We start from the raw sequence: 20,143 nt of genomic DNA, 5'->3' as shown, positions 1-20,143 counted from the left end.
CTTTCTCCGATGGCATCGGGCTTGTCCCGAAGCTGTGAGGCACTTGTTAGAGGCGAGGCCACGACATTCTGTCCGACGAACCTAATGGACACAACTCCACATTACCAAGGAGAGACATCTGTTAAGAAAAAAACCATCTAGAGCAGATGCGAAACTACAATATCATTCATACTTCTGGCATCATTTTCTCGTCACCCCAGGTTAGCATTCGATCTCAAGGCTTCATCCGATATCGTCCATGACAGCAGGTGTCCGCTCGAATCCCCACTCAACAGCTGCTTAAGATCACCCGAGAGGTGGAGGGATGTGACGGGGGATTTGTGGGCTTTCAGGACCTTCTGTAGGATCAACCGGTATTCAGGAGCTTTGCTTCCGAGACATAGCCCACCGGTTGGGCTTCCACCGGTTTGTTTAGTCTGTGGTGACTCGCTGGAGTGAACCATTTTCCAGACTTTGACAGCACCGCTTTGGTGACCTGAGACATACCAGTTTGTTTCCAACCAGTCTGAGGTTGTCGAGCCTGTAAGTGAGAGGATGAAGTCGGATGGAAGTTGCGATGTGTTGACGACAGCAAGGCAGTCGCCATTGATGCTCCAAACAGCAAGGGTCACACCAGCTGCAGTCACAATTTCTCCAGTCAGGTCATTTACGAAGATCGCTGAAACTGGTGAAGGGAACTCGGGCAGCTGTCTAATGAAAACCAAAGAGCTGAGGTCCCATATTATAACAGTACAATCGTCGGATCCGCTGACAATTATCATGTAGGGCTGGCTAACTCGAAGACAACTGATTTTACCGGTATGGCCACAAAGAGCCCTCTCTAACTGCAAGTTCTGAAGTGTACGAGGCCCGCTAGAGATTCTCCAAACGCAAATTAAGCCATCATCTGCTCCGGTCACCAAAGTTTGGCCATCATGGCTAGCGCTAACAGATTGGATTTGGTTGCCACCATGAAGATTTTCATGAGTGGAAAGAAGCTTATCCTGATCTTGCTGAATAAACCGCAAGCTCCGATCTGGGAAACTCCATGCAACATATTTGGTAAATGTTCGCGGCTTTAGCAAGGTGTTTGCACCAGCAATGAGAATTTTGTCATTCAAAGTCACGATTTGGGATATGGCAGACTTGCTCTTCCGAATCTCACGAGGAACAAGCATTGAAGCGTGTCTGAGTGGATGAGGAACAGATCTTTTATCTATTCGTCTCTTAACATGAGGCTTTAAGAAGAGCTGCTTCGGCGTTTGACCAAAGTGATTAATCTGTGCCAGTATTGACGCTTTCATTGCAGGATCTGTAACGGAGTCAATATCGACGCTGCCTTCATATGTATAGTGGTAGAAAACGTTGACAGCTTCCTCTGCTGCCTGAATAATAACAAAGAGAATTTAGCACAGAGAAATAAACCATGAATAGAGAGAATCATGGTGTTCCAAGCATGGGGAAGACATGACAGGCATGAGCTTTTATCAAAAGAGTGCAAATTCCACAAATCGATCCACTGCTCTTGATAATCAACTAATAGCCAAGCATAAAATGTATTTGTACCCTTGAAATAACATAGGAGTGAAGAGAAAACGAAAGAAGGGACTATTCAAGGCTTAACGCAAGGGCTTAAAGCATCCAACTATAGAGAACACAGCCATAACCATGCCAATAAGAACAAGATTATACAACAGCCAAAATCAAAAAATTGCAACAGTAGCAAATGAGAATAAAAAAAATTGTACCAGGGATAGGTTGACTTGAAATTCAGATACACCGTGATTTTCCAAAAAAAAGAAAAATAGATAGAATATGGATCATTCATGATTGTTTAAAACTAGCAACAATAATTTTTAATCTATATCACAAGAGGTTGCAAAAAGTCTATTTCCAAGTAAAGATACAGCATCCGTTTGCCTAATGAATTATTTATTTTTCTGTCGTTATTCTCTGCTACATACCAAATGCAAAAACATCATTGAGCAAACACACATGTAAAAGGAAAGTGATGGTTTCAGTAGCAACTGGAACTCCATATGTGTGTGTGTGGTACCTATTAGAGGCAAGTACTGGTAATTAAGCATGGTTACAATAATACGACAAGATACACACCTTTCCCCGCTGCTTGTATCCAAAAATGAGGTCTATCCAGTGATGGAGATGCTCTGAAACATAATCAGATTCCAAGGCTTCCCTATGTTTCCTAATGAACTCCCTTGCACTGCCCTTGGCCCATGGAGGTAAGATAACATCATCAACCTGGCAGATTATTTGTAAGCAATCCCATCTATAAAAATAAACTCAAGTACAAAGTTATCAATTCAAATAACCTACAAACCTTTTCTCCCGATTGTTTCTCGCCTAAATCAAGATTGAACCTGTTTTCCAGAAATTCCGGCATATAGAAGAATTCAGGAATAAGCTCCTTCACATCTGAAGTGTTGCCCTTCCCAGCCGCACTCAACCAGGTATCCCCAACACTATTGAAAAGCCGATCAGCATGGTCAAATTGTCCACCCTGCAGCTTTTGATTCTCTGTGCTAAATGGTGCCAGGCGCAAGAGGTAGAAGAGAACAATCCCAGCACTAGAATAATGAGAACCATAATGAAATTTGGGAACATCTGGATCATCCCAGCTCTCATACCTGTCAGTATATGTATGAAGAAGTGAGTGGATAAGATGAATGAGAGGTATCTAACTTGACAAATTAGTGAAGAACTAAATTGCCATGGTGAAAAAGAGACCTCTTCCTGAACTCCTCTTCGCCTTCCCTTGTTTGACAACCCATTGGTTTCTCAAGTACTCTGAATGTTTTTGGATCCGACAAATCAAGATTCTCACTTTCATAATCTGCAAGGACCCAAGGGAACACTGGATACTGTGTAAGATCACTGTACCCACGACCTGCCAGAGTGTTCAGATACATAATGTACTGAAAATTGCTAATTTCTCCATTTTGCCACCTCTTGGTTATTGATTTTCCCATGACCTTGAAAAGACGGCTGCCTTCAGTGCTATCCTGTTTTGTGGATCCAGATAATGTCGCATCTATTCTGGCAAGTGCACAAATCAAATATTAGTTTTGTTCATAAGAATTACGCAAACAAACCAAACAGCCAGAATGTAGCAGCAGGGAACAAAACATTCTCAAGAACAATGAAATTCAAGTAACAAGGAAAAGATTATTTATTAACTAGAACTGCAATCATGATGTGCAATTGCCATTATGTTGCTGCTACTATAAACTACATTCAGTCTATTCCTTGTATTCGCATTAGAGACATTGACAACTAAGTACAAGAAGTATATTATTTCAAGCTGAACGACTTTGCTCTGTAAGAGTATATAATACAGGAGAAAGCTAAAAGTTGCCAAATATAAGCTTACCGTACACAGGAATAGGTTAACACTCTTTTCCAAGCACACAAAGACAATTCATAAACATCACAACATAGACATGAGAAAATTTACAAAATAGTCCAGGAAATTGAGAAGGAAGAAAACTAGAGAGATCAATATTAATGAACTAATCAAGACTAATCAATTAGCAGGGGAAAGATTCTCAATCTCTTATAAGAGCTAAAGCCACCTATTTGAACCAGCAGAATTATACCAAAAAAACACTGCAACAATTTGATCATCAAAACCTTCAATAGGAAAATTACAGAACTCATATAATTCCTGGTATATTTCATAAAGCTCTCGTTTCTTCTTTCATTTGACAGATATGTGAAGAAAATAAAATCATCACATCGCATTGACATCTCAGAAACATATTTCATGTAACAAAAGATACCAAGTAGAAGACCTAGCAAAGGATGGCAAGAAAATAATACAGCGCGCAAGGAACTTAACAACTTACATGCTGTTTCTTGGTAGATTCAAGGCCACCAGATTTTTGAAAACTTCTTCTCTCTCCTTCTTGTGGAAAACCAATAGGTCATTGCAACCGTCCATGCTGAAAATCTCAATAGCAACTGGTCGAAGTTGATAATCACGCTTCAAAAGCTCATGGACGCTATCAAGCTTCCACATGCGCCAAAGATGGGGTACATTACCACTACTTCCTACTTTTTCCATACCCCATGCTCCGCCATTGTATGCCCATGCCCTACCCACAGAGTATGTTCTCATTGGAGCAGACCATGATGAAGCTGGCTTGGAATGAGAATCCATGCTAGAAGAAGAGTCCATCTTGACACCTAAAGCCTTGTCAATAACAGAAAGTTCATCCTCGCTATCCTTTTCGCATATGCAGTCAGAATCATCAATGTAAAAATTCTCAATAACATATAGTGACAATTCTCCAATTAGAAATATCCCATCATGTTTGTCAAGGCCCGCAACTCTTTCACAATTATACTTATGTTTGATCCTTTCAAGAGGTTCCAAATAAGGTCGGATCAAGTATTCTCCACTATCATTTAGTTCTTTATCGGACTTCTCCTCTGCCAACCTCATTTCATCAATTCTTATGGAAGATTGCCTTGCAGATCCAAAATCAGACTTCCCTTGAACACTTTCTGCCCTTTGGGTGGATGCAGCACTGGACTTGACCCCAAAGTCATTGGCCGAATGCAGGCTTGCTTCATTGATGCTACTCTCTTTATCATCATTCCATCCAATCCCAGAAAAACTTACATCATGAGCGGAATCTGTTTCTTTGAAAGCTGGTTCATGAAATTCAGCAACCGAAGATTCATCCCCCTCCTGACCAATTAAAAGATTATAAAAGATATCCGATCCAGTATCAGAGGCATGGTCTTCATTTTCAGTTTTCAGCTTGGACATCTCTCCTTCTAATACCAATTGTTCATCAAGATCATGCCGAATGGTGTCAATTTTTAGCTTACATCGTTCAAGTTTTTTTCTCATTCGTAATGGACCTTCAATGGGACAAAGTTGCCATTCAGGCTCGTTTTCATTAGTACATGATTTTCCAATTGGAAATATTCCTCGATCGTGAACAAGTTGCTGGAGGTGAGTTTGCCACTCACTTTCAGCATGAAGCACCCATCCATACTTATCCTGCCGGATAACACGTAACTCAGTTGACATGGCATCACGAACCAATTCAAGAGCAATTCTCCTTTCATTCACCTGTTCCCAATGTCTTTGATCTAGTTTTGAGACATCCCTTGATTTTTTCCCCATTTCTCTCTTACGACGACTATCCATGCCCTTTATCCTCACCCCAGGGAACTTGGCAGACCCAGCTATATACTGTGTCCACATAATGGCAGCACACTGTTCCAACACTCTATTGATGAGTGGCTCAGCAGTATTAAGCCATTCAAAAAATTCAGACACATTTCCAGTCAAAAGCTTATCAAAACCACCATGAAGAACATCCAGTGACAGGGCCTGATTTGTTTTAGTGACAAGAAACTCTTCAAGTGCAGCTCTGCAATGGACCAGAAGATACTTGATAATATCAACAGCTGCATTTTGAACATTTTGTCTGTGGTCATGGAGAAGAGAAATTAAATTTATACAAAGGCAACAATTCAGATCCTTCTCTATATTACTGGGGCAAAATATTATTCGTCTGTGAGCAACCAGTAACTGTAAAACTGTAAAGATATCAAGACCCCCTTCCTCAGGCAAAGAGTAAGTAAACAATCTTTTCTTAGGTTCACTCTGCAAGCCCAAACGTGAGAGAAGGTCGTCTTCACCAATTGTGCATAAGAATGATGGAAGGAAACAGTAGAGTATCATACGATTCATATTCTTTAAAAGAGCATGCATATAAGCTTCAAGTTGTCTATTTCCTCTACCAATAGAAAGGAGACCTTTGCCAGTTGGAATTGTGTCTTCAATCCTACCATCTTTATTTGCCAACTGTAGCATGGATAACAAAAACTCCAAAGTCTTTAAAACAGTAGCAGGCTGAGGAAAAGCGCCCATATACACACGATCGACTATCATGCAAGACAGCACATCTAAGTTCAAGGACCACCGAGCCTTATCCAACTTCTTCTCATTTTCCTCATCATCTTGCATGAGCCGCCTTTCAAGAAAGATCATTAGTCTACTAAGGCATAATCCCTGGAAAACTAAAACAGATTCAGCATCAACATAGAGAGGCGCGCTTTCCAACACAGCTTCAATGAATGGGGCAGCTTTCATCTGCTCAGTGACAAGACCCGATAGAACTTCTGCCACAAGATCTAGAATTGCAGTAGCACCAGCAGAGCATGGACCGCCTCCATAGCCAGAATCATCTACTTCAAGGAGAAGTTTTGGACTTATAACAAATAATGAGTTTGAAGCAGATTCTGTTTGAGAAGCAGACTTCGTGTCTGAAGCAGAATCCACATCAATTGCAGACATAGAAGACTCCATAGATAGGGTTGAAGTTGACCGTACTTTAATATCATTGTGACTTGCACGCCCCACCCAAGGTGTCAATGTTACTGGGGATGGAGATTGAGATGGAGTTTGTGGGATCCTGGAATTAGATCTCTCTGACAAACTAGGAGATTCCAGCATGGTCAAAGAAAGAGAACTCTCTGACTCATTCTGATGAATATGATTGGGAGTGTCTTTCATGTCACGAAAGTCAAACTCACGACTTCCAGAAGTGTCATTGGATGCCTTGTCAATTGCTTCACCATCAACACTACCTGAGGTAGGTCCACCGTCCTTCACTGGTCTGTCTACTTGCACTGCTTTAACATCAATTTCTGGCTTCTCAGCTCCTACGTTATTTGGAAAAGCAGACAAATCTTCAGAGCTAGCACTCACATTAGCCTGGGTGAAGCTTCCTATACTGATAGAGGTCTTTGCTGACAACTCATGTTCTTGAGGCAAGCTTGAGAAAGAATTCTGGGAGACACTACTGTCATCATCGTTCAAATTCTTGTCATCAGCTTTTTCAGTGAGTTCTTTTGCCATCTTCACAGCTTGGGAGGCCCTGAATGAACAAAGAGATTTTAATGGTTAACCAACATATAGCAATACATAACAAACTGACCGCTAACACCTACCACACAAAACAAATTAGGGGGGAGAAGGGATATGTTAATGATCATAAAAGTTAAAAGTCAGATATGTGTGAGACCTGATGCAAGAAAAGTAGAGGTTAATAGAGCTTTCAAGAAATTCAGCCCTTCTGCAGACAGCAGAAAAGGGAGGGCAAATTTTTGCAAGATCAACCATAAATCTCAAAACAGAAGTTGCCGCAGCAGGTGCTGACGCCTCTCCACCCATCAAACGGGCAGCATAAGTTTTGTGCATCAAAGCTTCACCTTGGAGCTCTCCAGCCATATCTATACACTCATCTACCAGCTCAGCCACAAGGCTAGCACCAATCTGGGAAAGATTGCCAGTTTCATGTGCAAGCATTGACTGCATGCATAACCTATCAAATGTTGATTTTGCCATAGCAATAGCAGATTCCAGAAGCTCAACAAATTTCAACTCCCCACAGTTATTATCACTTGGCATGAGCATATGAAAGTCAAGCATGCGAACTTCTGGTAACCTTGGATACACAGGCTTCCCAAACATCAAACAAAATAAAATGTAGTAAATATCAGGAGAATCATAGAAATTCGTAAGCACCCTTGTCAAACCCTGATAACCACCACTTGAGCGAAATTTTAGTGCAAATGTGGGAGAAGATGCAAGGCACACCCCTAAAAGGGTCATGATCCACCTCATACTGGTAGGATGAACAGCCTCATCAAGGAAATAGGTAATTAACTTTGATGAAACAATTTTGTGCCACTGCTCAAGCAATTCATCTGAGTGAATGGTCACTTGAAGATCAATAAGCATCTCAAGTAGCATATTTCTTACGATAACATGTTTCCCCATTGATTCCCGTGATATATGGCTACGTGATGTTAACTCAGGAGGATCAAAGGTCATGATTGTGAACCTCACAACCAGTTCCAATTCAGAAGGAAGAAATCCATCTTCTAAAATCACCCCAAGTAACACAACTAACTTTTCCAGCACTGGCACTTCGACATCGCCTCTCTGCAGGGTCACAAGTAAATGTTGGACAAGATTAATTCTGCGGAGAATTGTAAGGTTGTGATTTCTATACCAGTGCATGGAGACCAGATGCTCAAGAAACCCAAGTAAAGAAATTTGAATTGGCACTGGAGCTGTCACCCATAGAGTCCAATCCAACAATACATGTTCAACCATATCAGCATTTGACAAAACAATGCAGTTAGACGACTCTGTTGGCAAATCTGTATTTTCGAGCTCTGATATATGACTAAAGGAATCTTTTGGAGCAGAAAAATCATCCATATCCCCCTGAGATCCCACCGATGAAAATTCATCACGAAATTTTGATAAATTGAAATCTTCAGAACTCGTCTCGTGAACGGTGACAACAGGCGATTGAGTCGTCTGCCCTGTCCAAAGTTTTCTGGGTTCGGAGAAAGATGCCTCACATGCAGCTATCTGGAAAAAGATCTCAAGCGATTGCATGTCAAACAATGACATTCTGCGGTGAAGGAAAAGAGCTAGCAAGTGGTATCCACGACACTTCTGCATATCTCTAACATTCTGAGGATTCTGATGAAGCGCACATGCAAGTAACATCAATGCCATGTGAAGCATGTCCCTAGTTTCAGCAGCTTCAACAAGCGCAAGGATAATATTAATGCCTCCAATGGGACGGATTGTATCACCAATGACACAATGTTTACACACATAAGTATCTCCAATAAGTCGACCAAAACGTGGTATCCCTGAGAGAAGCCAACAATTTAATAGAAAAATTAGCTAAACACATAAGCTAAGGAAAAGAATTAAACAGTATATATTATTGAAAATAGAGATAACAATAGAGATCAATCAATTCACCCACCGCCAATAGGAGAAGCAGCAGCTGATAGAGGATCAACTAGATTGAGCACAGATAAAGTTCCAGATGATCGAATCATTTCTGTAATGGTTCCATCAAATGCAAATATCATTTTCTTACCCCACAACTGGAGGGATAGATTTCCCAATTTATCAGAATCCCAAACAATCCCACTATGATCCACCTTGCCAGAAATCTCTGGATTTTGTATATTTGGGGACAAAGGCAAGTCACTGTCTAAAGAATCTAATATAGCCATACTACCCCCACCACATGCCTGGTTAGGAACAAATTTCACTAAATCAGAATCCTGAAACAGCCCTTTGTATCCTCGCCCAAGAATGTACATAAAACATATCGAACCTGGAGAAAGCACCTCTTCAAATAGGTAGCAAGATCTGAGCTTCCATGACAAATCACTAACCTTTGCACAGGCAACCGGTGTCCCAATAGTTACATTTAGAGGCTTCCCAGCAGGAGAAGGAGAGTATCCAAGCTTCCCAGTGTGTCTTAGCTTTCCATCCAGATATAAATAAGCAAAACTAGCTTGAAATAACCCAGCCAAAGCATTTGGTTTGCTATGCACAACTGCAAGGTGATGCCACCTGCCTTCCTCCATTTCAATCCCAGAAAAAGTAAGGGAGGAAGAATTGCTTGTTGCAAGAGTTAGAAGCCCATCATCATCTAGTCGAAGCTCTGCATAAAACGAGCTTCCATTATCCACTGCCCCAACAGAGAATATCCTTAAAACCTGGCCTCCATATTGTTGTCCACTTTTGACACTTTGTCTTCTAGGAGGTATAGCTTTAGGAGCTTCACTCTCCCTTGATGAAGATTTTAAGAAGTTTTTGAACTGAAACCAACATACAAAAGAATAACCAGCAGCAGGGGGCCACGATCTTTCCCCTAGTGGCACTTGAATGCAAGCATGGCCTATCTTGCTCATGTCCAACTCCAAAAATGGGGCAAGAGACACATCTTGTGATCCCATATCCTCTGAAAGAATCAATCTTTCAATCATCTGGATAAGGTACCGACCAGAACTAAAATGCCTCATTTGGAATATGTATCGAACAAGAATTCTAAGCTCTGATACTGATAGCCTGTCAATCAAGAAGTGAACTGTCCACATTAATACAATTTTTGTGCAGCCAAAAATTCATCTTCGCAGGCAATATATTTCCACATTATTAACCACATTACCTGTAGGCACCAAGAACTTCTACAACCTTCAAAGCATGAGAAACCAAAGGAGAAAAACTTGACAGGATGGGGTATACAATCTCCAAAAGAATTTGTACACAACCTAACAGCATTGGAACAAACTTTAATAGAAGCATCACAGAATCAAAAAGTAATTCGTAACTTGATTAGCAAATTCGCACCTATTGATGTTAGATTTTCCTGATTGAAGCAACTGGAATAAGCAAGCTTTTCAATAAGGTTAAGCAATTCTAGCTGAACCTTTGGAGTGAACAGCAGCAAAGCACGTATGAGCACCCTGACAGCAGCAGCATTGTACACCCGTGCTTTCTCAGGAGCAAAAGAGCCTGATTGTGTTGTCAAAACAAAACAGGTTGATTCATTCCCAGTATTATGAGATACCATCGTAGATTCTGACATTAGAGATGGTGGAAGAACCAACTCAAGTGAAAGTTCCAGAAACAACTGTATAACTAGGCATTCACTTTCAACGCAAATTAACCCAGATTCACAGAGAAGTTCATAAAAGGTATGTGAAGATAGCATTGAATGTAGCTTTGTCCTGTTGACAGCATTATCAGAAACTGCAACTGTCATTACGCGCATCATATATGTAAAGATTTTAATTCCAACAGAATTTGTCAGCTCTTTGTTCTGTTCTTCATCACTTTGAAAAGAATGAAGGGTAGTTAATAAAAGAGAAAAACCAGTCACTTCACCAAAAACCCTCTGTGCCGAGCCATTAGCTCCTAATATCCTCCATAGGGCTCCAAAAGCATCACATTTTGCATCACATTGAAGAGTATATTGAGATCCCAAAGCACTTATAACCATCCCACTTTTTAAAATCTCAACCAAGGAACCTAATTCATCTGAATGGACCTGAAGATAATTGAACAAATAACATTATAAAACAGCAAATTCAACTAATGCAAGAAACAGTGCATGACATTCAGAAAAAAGCATACTCAGAGAGTGATTTTACACACATTGGGTGACAGCAAACAGGACTAATAAGCGACAGTATCCACAACAAAACATTTATAACAAACGGAAACCTCCAAAAGAATAAACTTTTACATGAAAAACAGAGAATCATAAGGGTTAAGTCAAAAATCAAGATCTAATTCAGTGACCAAAGAAAAAATGTAGCAATACACATTGACTTATCTAGCCATTTAATAGGAACACTCCGGATCTTTTCACTTTGCAATTTTTTCTTTTCTATAATTTTTTTACTGTTCAAACACTCAATTTCCCTTAAAAAATATCACACCCAATGCCTGTTTTCTAAATAAAAGATTACATCCAACAACTCTTCAATTTGAAAAATATCAACAAAAAAACAAACTACAAAGTAAATACACCCTCATACTAGATACAGAACTTATAACCATCTGAACAGATGAACAAAATTTAATATCAACGATGGAGGAGAAAATATATCAGCTTCAAATAAATTAACGATCAAACACCAAAATACCAACAGAACCATTGTCTAAATTCGATAGCCTCAGAAGAGTCAACATCACAGCACCATATACAGTCTTGATCATTAACATACAGGAAATTCATATTAAATGCACGACAAGGTACAGACAGGAAAAAAACATAAAATCATAATTAAGAAGAATGCACAAACAGTTACGACAATGAAACTTCATTTGAAGCATAAAAGTAATCTGATGAGTAATGAACTGGTAAAAATTAATAAAGAGCAAAATAAATTGTTTGTACCTGCTTGACATCCTCCATAATCAAACATGACAACACCCGGAGAACGCCTGGACGGTGGATGTCAGAGGCTATAAAAGGAAGTGCAATCACAAAACCATTAGCAGAACGAAATGATGCTTGATTGGCTTCTGCTTTCTTGAGCAAGGATACTAAACAGTCCCAAGCAACAGCAACTGTCTCCTCCATATCAAAAAGAGGGATTTTTCCAGAACCAGATTCGAAGAGTTTTGGGGAAGAAATGATAGCATCCTTGGTGTCTAGGTGCTTCTGGAAGCTGCTAGAGCTAGCTTCTATTTCCAACTGGCCATGGTTATCACTAAACTGCTCGGGACCCAGCTGAAACTTATGTTGCTTCAAATCATCTAATAGGACCTCCAGCACACCAACTTCCCTTAATACTTTCTTGTACTGCTGGTCAAAAGATACAAGTTTTACAAAAAAGGACAGAATCGTATGCTTCAAGTCAGAGGTTACTGGTTGTTGCAACAAGCAGCAAAGTGAAAGCAACTCTTGTTCAGGGATGAGATTCACAACGGTCACTGCATATTCAAGAATTTTCAAGATTATGTCTTGCAGCGCAGAAGGAAAACCAGCCATATTAAGAATCAATAGAGGAACAGTTCTCAATTCCTGACACGACTTGTAGTTTTCAAGATGACTGGAGAACATCTTAAACATTCTATTTAGCACTTCCGCCTGTAGTTCAGTATTTTCAGCTTTGATTAAAATGTCCTGTAGCATTTGTACAGCTTCTAAATCTTTGACTTTTCCGTTATCCATATCCCACATTTCATCAGTTATATGATCGGAGGATGATGTGCGGCTTCTTCCATGCCCATTAGGCTTTGTTTGAGAACTTTTTAGAGCCTTCTGCCGTGATAATCCATCAGTATCTGAGGGTCCTGTCAGAGCAAAATTGATGATGACATCAAGAAGCCTACAAAGTGATGGAGAGAGACTTTGCGTTGAGGCATTTCCATCTTCTCTTAATTCATTTCTTCCTGACCCACCAGCGACATGTAACCTGTCTGAAGCAGACTCAGCATAAGGTGAACCAGACTGCACTGTCTGATCAACTCTAATCCTTGACAGAGTTAAAGCAAATTGGACAAGGAAGTGATAACCATGAGCATTGCGAATATCCTCCCTGAGTCTGACGCCACCAGCATCTACAGGCACAAATTGCAGCAAATAGACATAATTCTATTAGACAATCCAAGGGAAAAATATTATTGGCATGAATGTCAACTAATCTACCTAGTGGTTGTAGTAGTATATCAAATTTGAAACATAATAGGATCACATTAGCAGAAAGCAAGTTTTACTAAATTTAAAGAATGTCACATGTTGTAAAGCAAAGGTTCGAACTTCAGCTCTAATTTTATGCTATAGGAGAAATTATGCCCTCTCACCAGTTCTATATGACAATTCAACACACTCAAGAAGCAAGTCCACAATGCCCATAGTGTAGGCAGGATCTCCACAGTCAGGATTGAAATCCTTGATGGCCATGAGAAGTACTTTTATCTGGCACAAAAAGGAAGCACCATCAAATCAATAATTAGGTTCTTAGATCACAAAGAATCACATGAGAAATAACCAAAGGGCAGCAAAACAAGAAGGAAAAGCTTAGATGTACTAAAGCATGTAGGAAGATGTACTCCGCACCCAACTCACAGGAATGTTTACCAGTGTCCAATCAGCCATCTCATTGTGAAGCGTAGTTTATAAGAGAAGGACCATAATTCACTTGCAATCACTGTATGAACAATCATACAGGCATTTTTGACTGATGATTAAACTTATGAACATCCAGAATCAGATGATAATTTTCTTTCCAGGAAACATGTGATTATGAAACTGAAAGCAAGCCAAGGTATTATCAACTTCTATAGATGATGGATAGACCATAGTAAGATATTATTGTTGAGTCTGGATGAAAATATGACTAGAGACCATTAAAGCAATTAACACAAAAGAGCTGATGATATTACTAAATGGAATTACAATATATTACACCATACAACCCCCCATTCTTTTTACTAACTGGTGCAGAGTACCTCGCCTACTAATAAGAAACAACATATGAATTATGCACACATATATACAGGATTAGCAGAAATACCAGATGATGCTTGTGTATATACTTAGCAGTGCAGCCATTGTCATTAGCCAAAAGAAGACCAAGAATCTGGACCAGGGAAAAGAGTACCATTCAACAAAAATACATGAAATCAAAATCTGTAAAAATAAATTCAGTTGATCATAGAAGAAATGTCCTTTTACCTGCATGGCATGTCTGTAAAGTTGAATGGTATGCAAAGGAACAAGACCCTCCTTGTATTGAGAGAACACAATTAAAGAACCATTGGCAACCATTTGAAACAATAACTGAAGTGAATTATCCTCTATCAGACTTTGAGCGGCTGAGGGATGGCTAGCCAATGCTTTCATAATATGTACAACCCTACCCTCAACCTGATAAAAATCAGACTCTGTTCAGATTTTTAGATTTTAGGTCAATAGCAAACCAAGTTTACATAGGGAACAACTGGCGCAAGAATCCATCAATCAAAGCAATAGTTAGCTTCCAGATACAACAAATACGTCAACGAGTTTTGACAATGTACAGAATTAAAGACAATAGGCAATGCCTAGAAATCAAAATCAAAATCAAGAATTCAAAAGTACACCAACAAAGAGAGCAAATAATTGAATTAGACCAGATCCTAGTTTCTTAGGGAATGTGACAGTTTTAGTGCAATAAAAATAAATAGAAACAAGAAGATTCACATTTGGCAATGATTGTCTCCTTGTAACCGGAGTAGAATGAACTTGGACATTTCCCTTTTATATGAACATTAAAACAATCTGTATTCACTGCGAAGTAGTTTAACCAAGATTAACTTATGCTGCAGGTGATAGAAGTAAACACAAAGACGCATGTACATGATGTGCATCCTAACATCTGAACCTTATCGAACTAATACAAAGCAACAAGAATATCATGCTATTCAAAACAATACTAAGCAATCTCACTTACGATGTGTGAAGTATTGAGGACAAAACATACTGATAGATGCATGTGCAAAGAACTGAACATTTGTACTGCATTAAGATGATCTGATTAACCCAAATAACAACCCAACTTTCTTTAAGAACAATTTCTTGCCTCATTTCACAAAAAGGCAGTCCATAAGATTTGCAAAAAGTGTTATCTAAGTAGGTGGTGGAAAGCGTGAGGGGTAGGGGGAGCTAACAATTTTGTTATAATGCATTTGGAGCCAGTTTCCATTTTGTTGTTTCAGGTTTAAGATGCCTCCTCAGAAAGTTTCCTTTATGGTTATTCTTTTGTTTAAGACTTTATCCAGCAGGTTACCCTTGATTTCGTAATGATTTTGTAAATACATTCTTTTCTACCTCCAAAAATAAAAAAGGGTAGGTGAAGAGGGCATAATACAAGAGCTTATGATACAGGATAACAGTGAGAACTATGCAGAGAACTACCACAGCAAGCTAGTACCAACTAGAAAAGTACCTAAAGCCAACGAAATAATATCTATACAAAATTGAGAGTACCTCAGGGAAAGAATACAACAAGGACAGAGTACCTCAAGTTGGGGAACAGATTTTGTTTCAGCGGTATTATTTTCATGAACCGATAGCAACTCATCATCATTATTTGGCTCTTTGGAATGGTTGCCACCATCGGGAGCAAGAAGAGCATTCAGCACATGAATCAAACAGGATAAGATTCCAGAATCTAGAAATGATTGCTTATCAACAGACTGCAAATGCATATACACCATCATGAGCATAAGTAGCAAACCCATCATGCAACTTCATATAACAGGCAACAGAGAAAAGCTTGGAAACACAGGCAAAAACATCTGGACATTATGCAATTTACATATTGGTACATATATCAATTATCAATTATGATATGTATCATGATTTGAAAAATAAAATAAAATCCAATATATGTTTTCCCATATAAGTTGGTTATTAAACAAAGGGGGGGAATCTGCCAAAAGATGCATTAGATATTTTTGTCATTTTTCATTCAAGAAAAAGTTGAAAACATATGATAGGCTGACTGGGGTTCCAACAATGTTAAAAGAAATTGGGATCCTAGAAGTGCTTCTATGCTTTTCTATGGTATAACCATTTTCTGTCAAGTAAAAATGAAATCGAAAAGAACATTTGCATTCTCATATTGAAAATGCACCACAGATGACACCAAAAGCCAATCATCATTATGATGTCTTAGATGGGTCAATGAACAAACCCCAGATACTAGGATTTCCACTGCATGCAATAGATTAGCACCAGGTCTAAAGCCATCCTGCAGAGAAAGAAGAATGTCAGTTGTCATAGAAATACAGAAGTCCATGGAACCTGCAAGGAGGCATATCTTTTCACTTTTAATGTATGTTAAAACCTTTGTGATTTCTGAGAAAAATGCCAAAACTTTCTCAGCTTCCAAAGCTCTTGTTTTACTGCTAAGCTTCAACTTTTCAATATCTGTTACAAATGCCCTTCCCACAACAAAAGAAAATATGTGGGTCTCTACTAGCCTGCAAATATCAGAAAGCATATAAATGAAAAGATAAATTATGTAGTTCAAACTAGTTTTAATAATTAATGCCCCAGCATTAATACAGTCCTCCTATGAACATAAAAGGTCACAACATAATCTGATTTTAATCTAAACAGGGGTTTTTTTTTTCCTTTTTCAGGTATGCACAAATATAGAATACTTGTAGATCCGAAGAATACAAGCCAATGGCCCTCCCTTCTAGATCAAACCATCACAGACTTTCCTAGTAGTTTCCATTAAGGAAATGGAAGCACTACACAATTTATGAAATTTTCAGGAAATATATGCAAAAGATACAAATTAAAGTTACATCTTTCCATATTGGATGTCCACAAAAGCCTGATAAATTGGCAAGCAATCACATGTAGTATCACAAAACAATGAAAAGGTTTATCCAGTAATATGCAATATCCATTGAATATAAAGCGATAAGTAAAGAAAATAAATTTTCCTCTTACATTGAAATTACTTGGGCAACATTTGTGTGTTGCTTCTCTAATCTACAAAAAATATCTACAGTCCAATTTAATGCATTTTCCTTCTCCTGAAGACAGACAAAAAATAGAGGATAAGAAATGTATTAGTAGCAGTGAAATTTAAACTGTTGTAGTAGATAGTCATAATCCTGGGATAAAAGCGAGCCATAAGTATCAGTTAAAAACACAATTCTATACAGCTTTGAAATACATCTCACCATACCTTTTCAGAAGTGGATGAACGGAACTCCTCCCAGTATCTCTTAAAATCCCATTCCAATTCATGTTTTTCTCCACTGTAGAATTTGAAATTAATAAAATGTAACAGTTAAGACAGGATCAAAACTCAAAATATGATGAAACACGACCAGAAAAAAGATTCAAATTTAAAGAAATTTTGACGAGTGAAGCAAAATCCTTAGCCCAGAAGACAAAAGGTTCAACACAATGCCAAATCTAGGTTATATAATCAGAACAAAAAAATTGTAACTGAAGAACTGAAAGGTGTCTGCGGGGAAGGACCCACCATGTCCATTTAGCTTCAAATTTTATAATGGTCCAGTTTTTCAAAAATCACATTTTATTTAATGACACATATCCAACGCTGAGAAGAACTATTGTGTGAATGGTATCATAAGATCTTCTATGAGCAGGAGATTCAGTGATGGTCCTTGACACAAAAATGTCGTATCACAGCAACATAGCCTATGCAGTGGCGGCAGCTTGTTGAAAATAGCCATTGCATCAAATTGCATTTCTGTATGGAATTGAAATTCCAACATGAAACAAGCCAAAACCAACAATGCACAGCTTTCCCATATTACTTTTAGCAATATGGCCAATTGCAGCTACGGATGCAATGCTATAGATCGTCTAAACAATTCAGAAAGTGAACATTACTAAGCCAAAACATCACAATTCACATTACTATCCGCTTCACCAGACAGGATAGAGATTAACCAACTGCAGGCAAGCAAATAAAGCCATCAAAAGTGGCAACCACTTGCAATTTAAAAAGCATCTGAGCTTGCTCTACCAATAAATCATCCTGATAATTCGACTGCCATCATAGTTCAATGTGGACAAAACCACTTCCTAGAATTCGGTGGATATACAGATAGCACTACAAAGAACCACAATTCATGTTTTCAATCAAGTCATTGAACTATGCTCATTAGTACACATGCTCTGGAACATGACACAATGCAATGCATCCATTATGTACCAAAAGCTCTTCATAGTTCCAAAAAAAAAAAAAAAAACTATTTTTATAATTTACATCATCAAGCAATCAACTGATCAGATTCCTTGACCAATCTTAACAAAGTAAATCATTCATAAACCTAATTAAAGCCTCGGTCAGCATTATTCAGTAGAACAAAAACGATAAAATCTAACCTTGAAGCCCGTGACAAAAAGTCTTGGCGGGACGGCGAGCGATGGTTGGCATTGTTGCCGCTGCTGCTCTCTTTTAAGGGCGGCGATGATGGAGCAGATGACGCCGGTGTGGAAGCCTGGGAGAGACCTACTTTGTCCTTCAAGTCTTTAAGCAACGATCCCCATTTCATCGTTTTCTTACCACTCGATTTCCCAAACATGTATGAACAGATATCTCTAAGCAACTAGGTACAGTAAACGACAATATAGTTACAATAAACACCGCAGCTCTCTCATCCAGGAGACACAAACTTCGTAATTCCTTGACAACAGCGATCAGATCCAAATCCCAAACCCTTCTACTACTGACCGGGAAGGATCTGACAGCTCATTCGCAGTTCTATTTACAGAAACCAAATCAAACAACTGATCAACAAAAAACGCCGCAGAGAAACCAAATGCAGCCGATCGGAGTGAAATTAAGGGTTAAGAGTTGCAAGATCTGCACATCCAACCCGGCGCCCGTAACCCTGTCTCTATACCGAATCTAATCCTGCTAATCTCGCCCCCAAAAAGCAAAAAAAAAAAAATGCAAAAAAAATGAAAGTCCGAGCTATGTCTACGTATTCAATCAATTCTTCCGTTTAGATTCTTGACATCCGAAATGTCAGTCAACCAACACGTAGACTCCCTGGTCGATTATCGAGGCGCACCTTCAACCTTGGATTTTGCCCTGGAAATGGAAATCGGGATGAAAAATCTTGCAGCGAATTGAAGAACGGAAATCAACGAATGCACGGCGCTCTCTCTCTCTCTCCCTCTCCCCCCGTTTTCGGACGCTCTCCCCGCGCTTGTTTCTCGCTCTATATCTATATCTATAAAATATATATATAAATAAATAAATTGACGATAATAATAATAATATTTATTATTATTTATTAATTAATTAAAATCGAAATAAGCAGTCGTTGCAACATATGTAGAAATCTAGCGAACCCTTACTAAAACCCTTCAGACTCCCCATAACTAGCGATCTGCCACGTAGGATTTAATCGACGTCTGTCAATCGTCCACGTGTCTCCCGGAGATCGATGCCTGCAACGTGAGGCCCTGTCAGTCGCTTTAACTCTTTCTATTAATTATTTGTGTGTTTTTTTATTTGTCTGTTTTATTTATTTGTTAAAAAAAATAAAGCCTGACGATATTATTTAAAAATAGTGATTAGTGGTTGGAGATGCACAAATATTTATTGAGTTATTCAACAAATCAGATAAATATAGACCAAATTAGAATTTTCTTTTGTGTTTAGGTGAATCTTTTATGGCTTGTATTTTTCTATTTTGCTGATAATTAAGTTAATAATTGTTTTGATGTATTTGTTTATTTTGCAAGTATTGGTGTAGTCTTACCTAAAGTGATATTTATTTTTTTTGGATTTGTATAAGTGAATAAATTAATTTAAAAATTGATATAATTTAATTTATGCACGTTTGGTACATACGATAGAATTGAATAGAAAATTAGAATTAATTTTCAATAGAAAATTCAGTCAAAAAATGTAAAAAAAATATATAGTTATTTCAATTGATCAAAATAAATAAATAATTAATCTGACAAGAGAGTTTTTAACTAGTTCATGAAATATAGTTTGATTGAGACTCCTTTTAGTGGCCTTTTAAAATAAATTATATTTGATGTTTTTGTAAAATTATATTTTAGTACAATTTTTTAAAAATTTTAAAAGTTAAATTTTAAAAAATTAAATAATAAAAAAAATAACAGTGCAACTTTTATTTCTCTGAAAATAGAAGAGAAATCAAATCAAAGAAATTAAAATATTTTCATTTTTCTGTACCAAATACACCATTATAGAAATAATGTATATATTATTTTGTTTCGTTAAATAAAAATATATTTGGGGTGTGTTTGTTTGAGGC

General features: G+C 38.2%; 1 protein-coding gene across 1 annotated transcript; it reads right to left on the bottom strand.

The window, feature by feature from the left end:
- Nucleotides 1-17: 17 nt before the first annotated feature.
- LOC127258937 (protein SPIRRIG) lies at nucleotides 18-19,065 on the bottom strand. The gene is made up of 19 exons (XM_051286020.1): nucleotides 18,228-19,065; nucleotides 17,053-17,125; nucleotides 16,812-16,897; nucleotides 16,195-16,330; nucleotides 16,042-16,098; nucleotides 15,365-15,541; nucleotides 14,040-14,231; nucleotides 13,879-13,944; nucleotides 13,166-13,280; nucleotides 11,754-12,922; nucleotides 10,199-10,898; nucleotides 10,017-10,119; nucleotides 8,817-9,916; nucleotides 7,047-8,697; nucleotides 3,846-6,899; nucleotides 2,728-3,036; nucleotides 2,321-2,627; nucleotides 2,095-2,241; nucleotides 18-1,364 (listed from the first exon to the last, which is right to left on the bottom strand). Exons 1-19 carry the CDS (start codon nucleotides 18,425-18,427, stop codon nucleotides 192-194), a joined length of 10,815 nt encoding a protein of 3,604 aa, XP_051141977.1. The 5' UTR covers nucleotides 18,428-19,065; the 3' UTR covers nucleotides 18-191.
- Nucleotides 19,066-20,143: the final 1,078 nt, after the last annotated feature.

The sequence above is a fragment of the Andrographis paniculata genome, unplaced genomic scaffold, assembly GCF_009805555.1.
Source record: "Andrographis paniculata isolate CXL003 unplaced genomic scaffold, ASM980555v1 Contig5END, whole genome shotgun sequence".
NCBI lineage: Eukaryota > Viridiplantae > Streptophyta > Magnoliopsida > Lamiales > Acanthaceae > Andrographis > Andrographis paniculata.
The sequence above is the reverse complement of the archived record's forward strand: the minus strand, read 5'-3'. Positions and strand labels throughout refer to the sequence as shown.

Bases quoted from the DNA above. Each gene is read 5' to 3' on its own strand.
- LOC127258937 (XM_051286020.1), bottom strand. From the start codon at position 18,427: ATGTTTGGGAAATCGAGTGGTAAGAAAACGATGAAATGGGGATCGTTG. The intron at 12,923-13,165 runs GTGAGAGGGCAT...TTGTGCCTGTAG, and splicing joins TGAATTGTCATATAGAACTG to ATGCTGGTGGCGTCAGACTC. The intron at 10,120-10,198 runs GTGCGAATTTGC...CAATGCTGTTAG, and splicing joins GGAAAATCTAACATCAATAG to GTTGTGTACAAATTCTTTTG.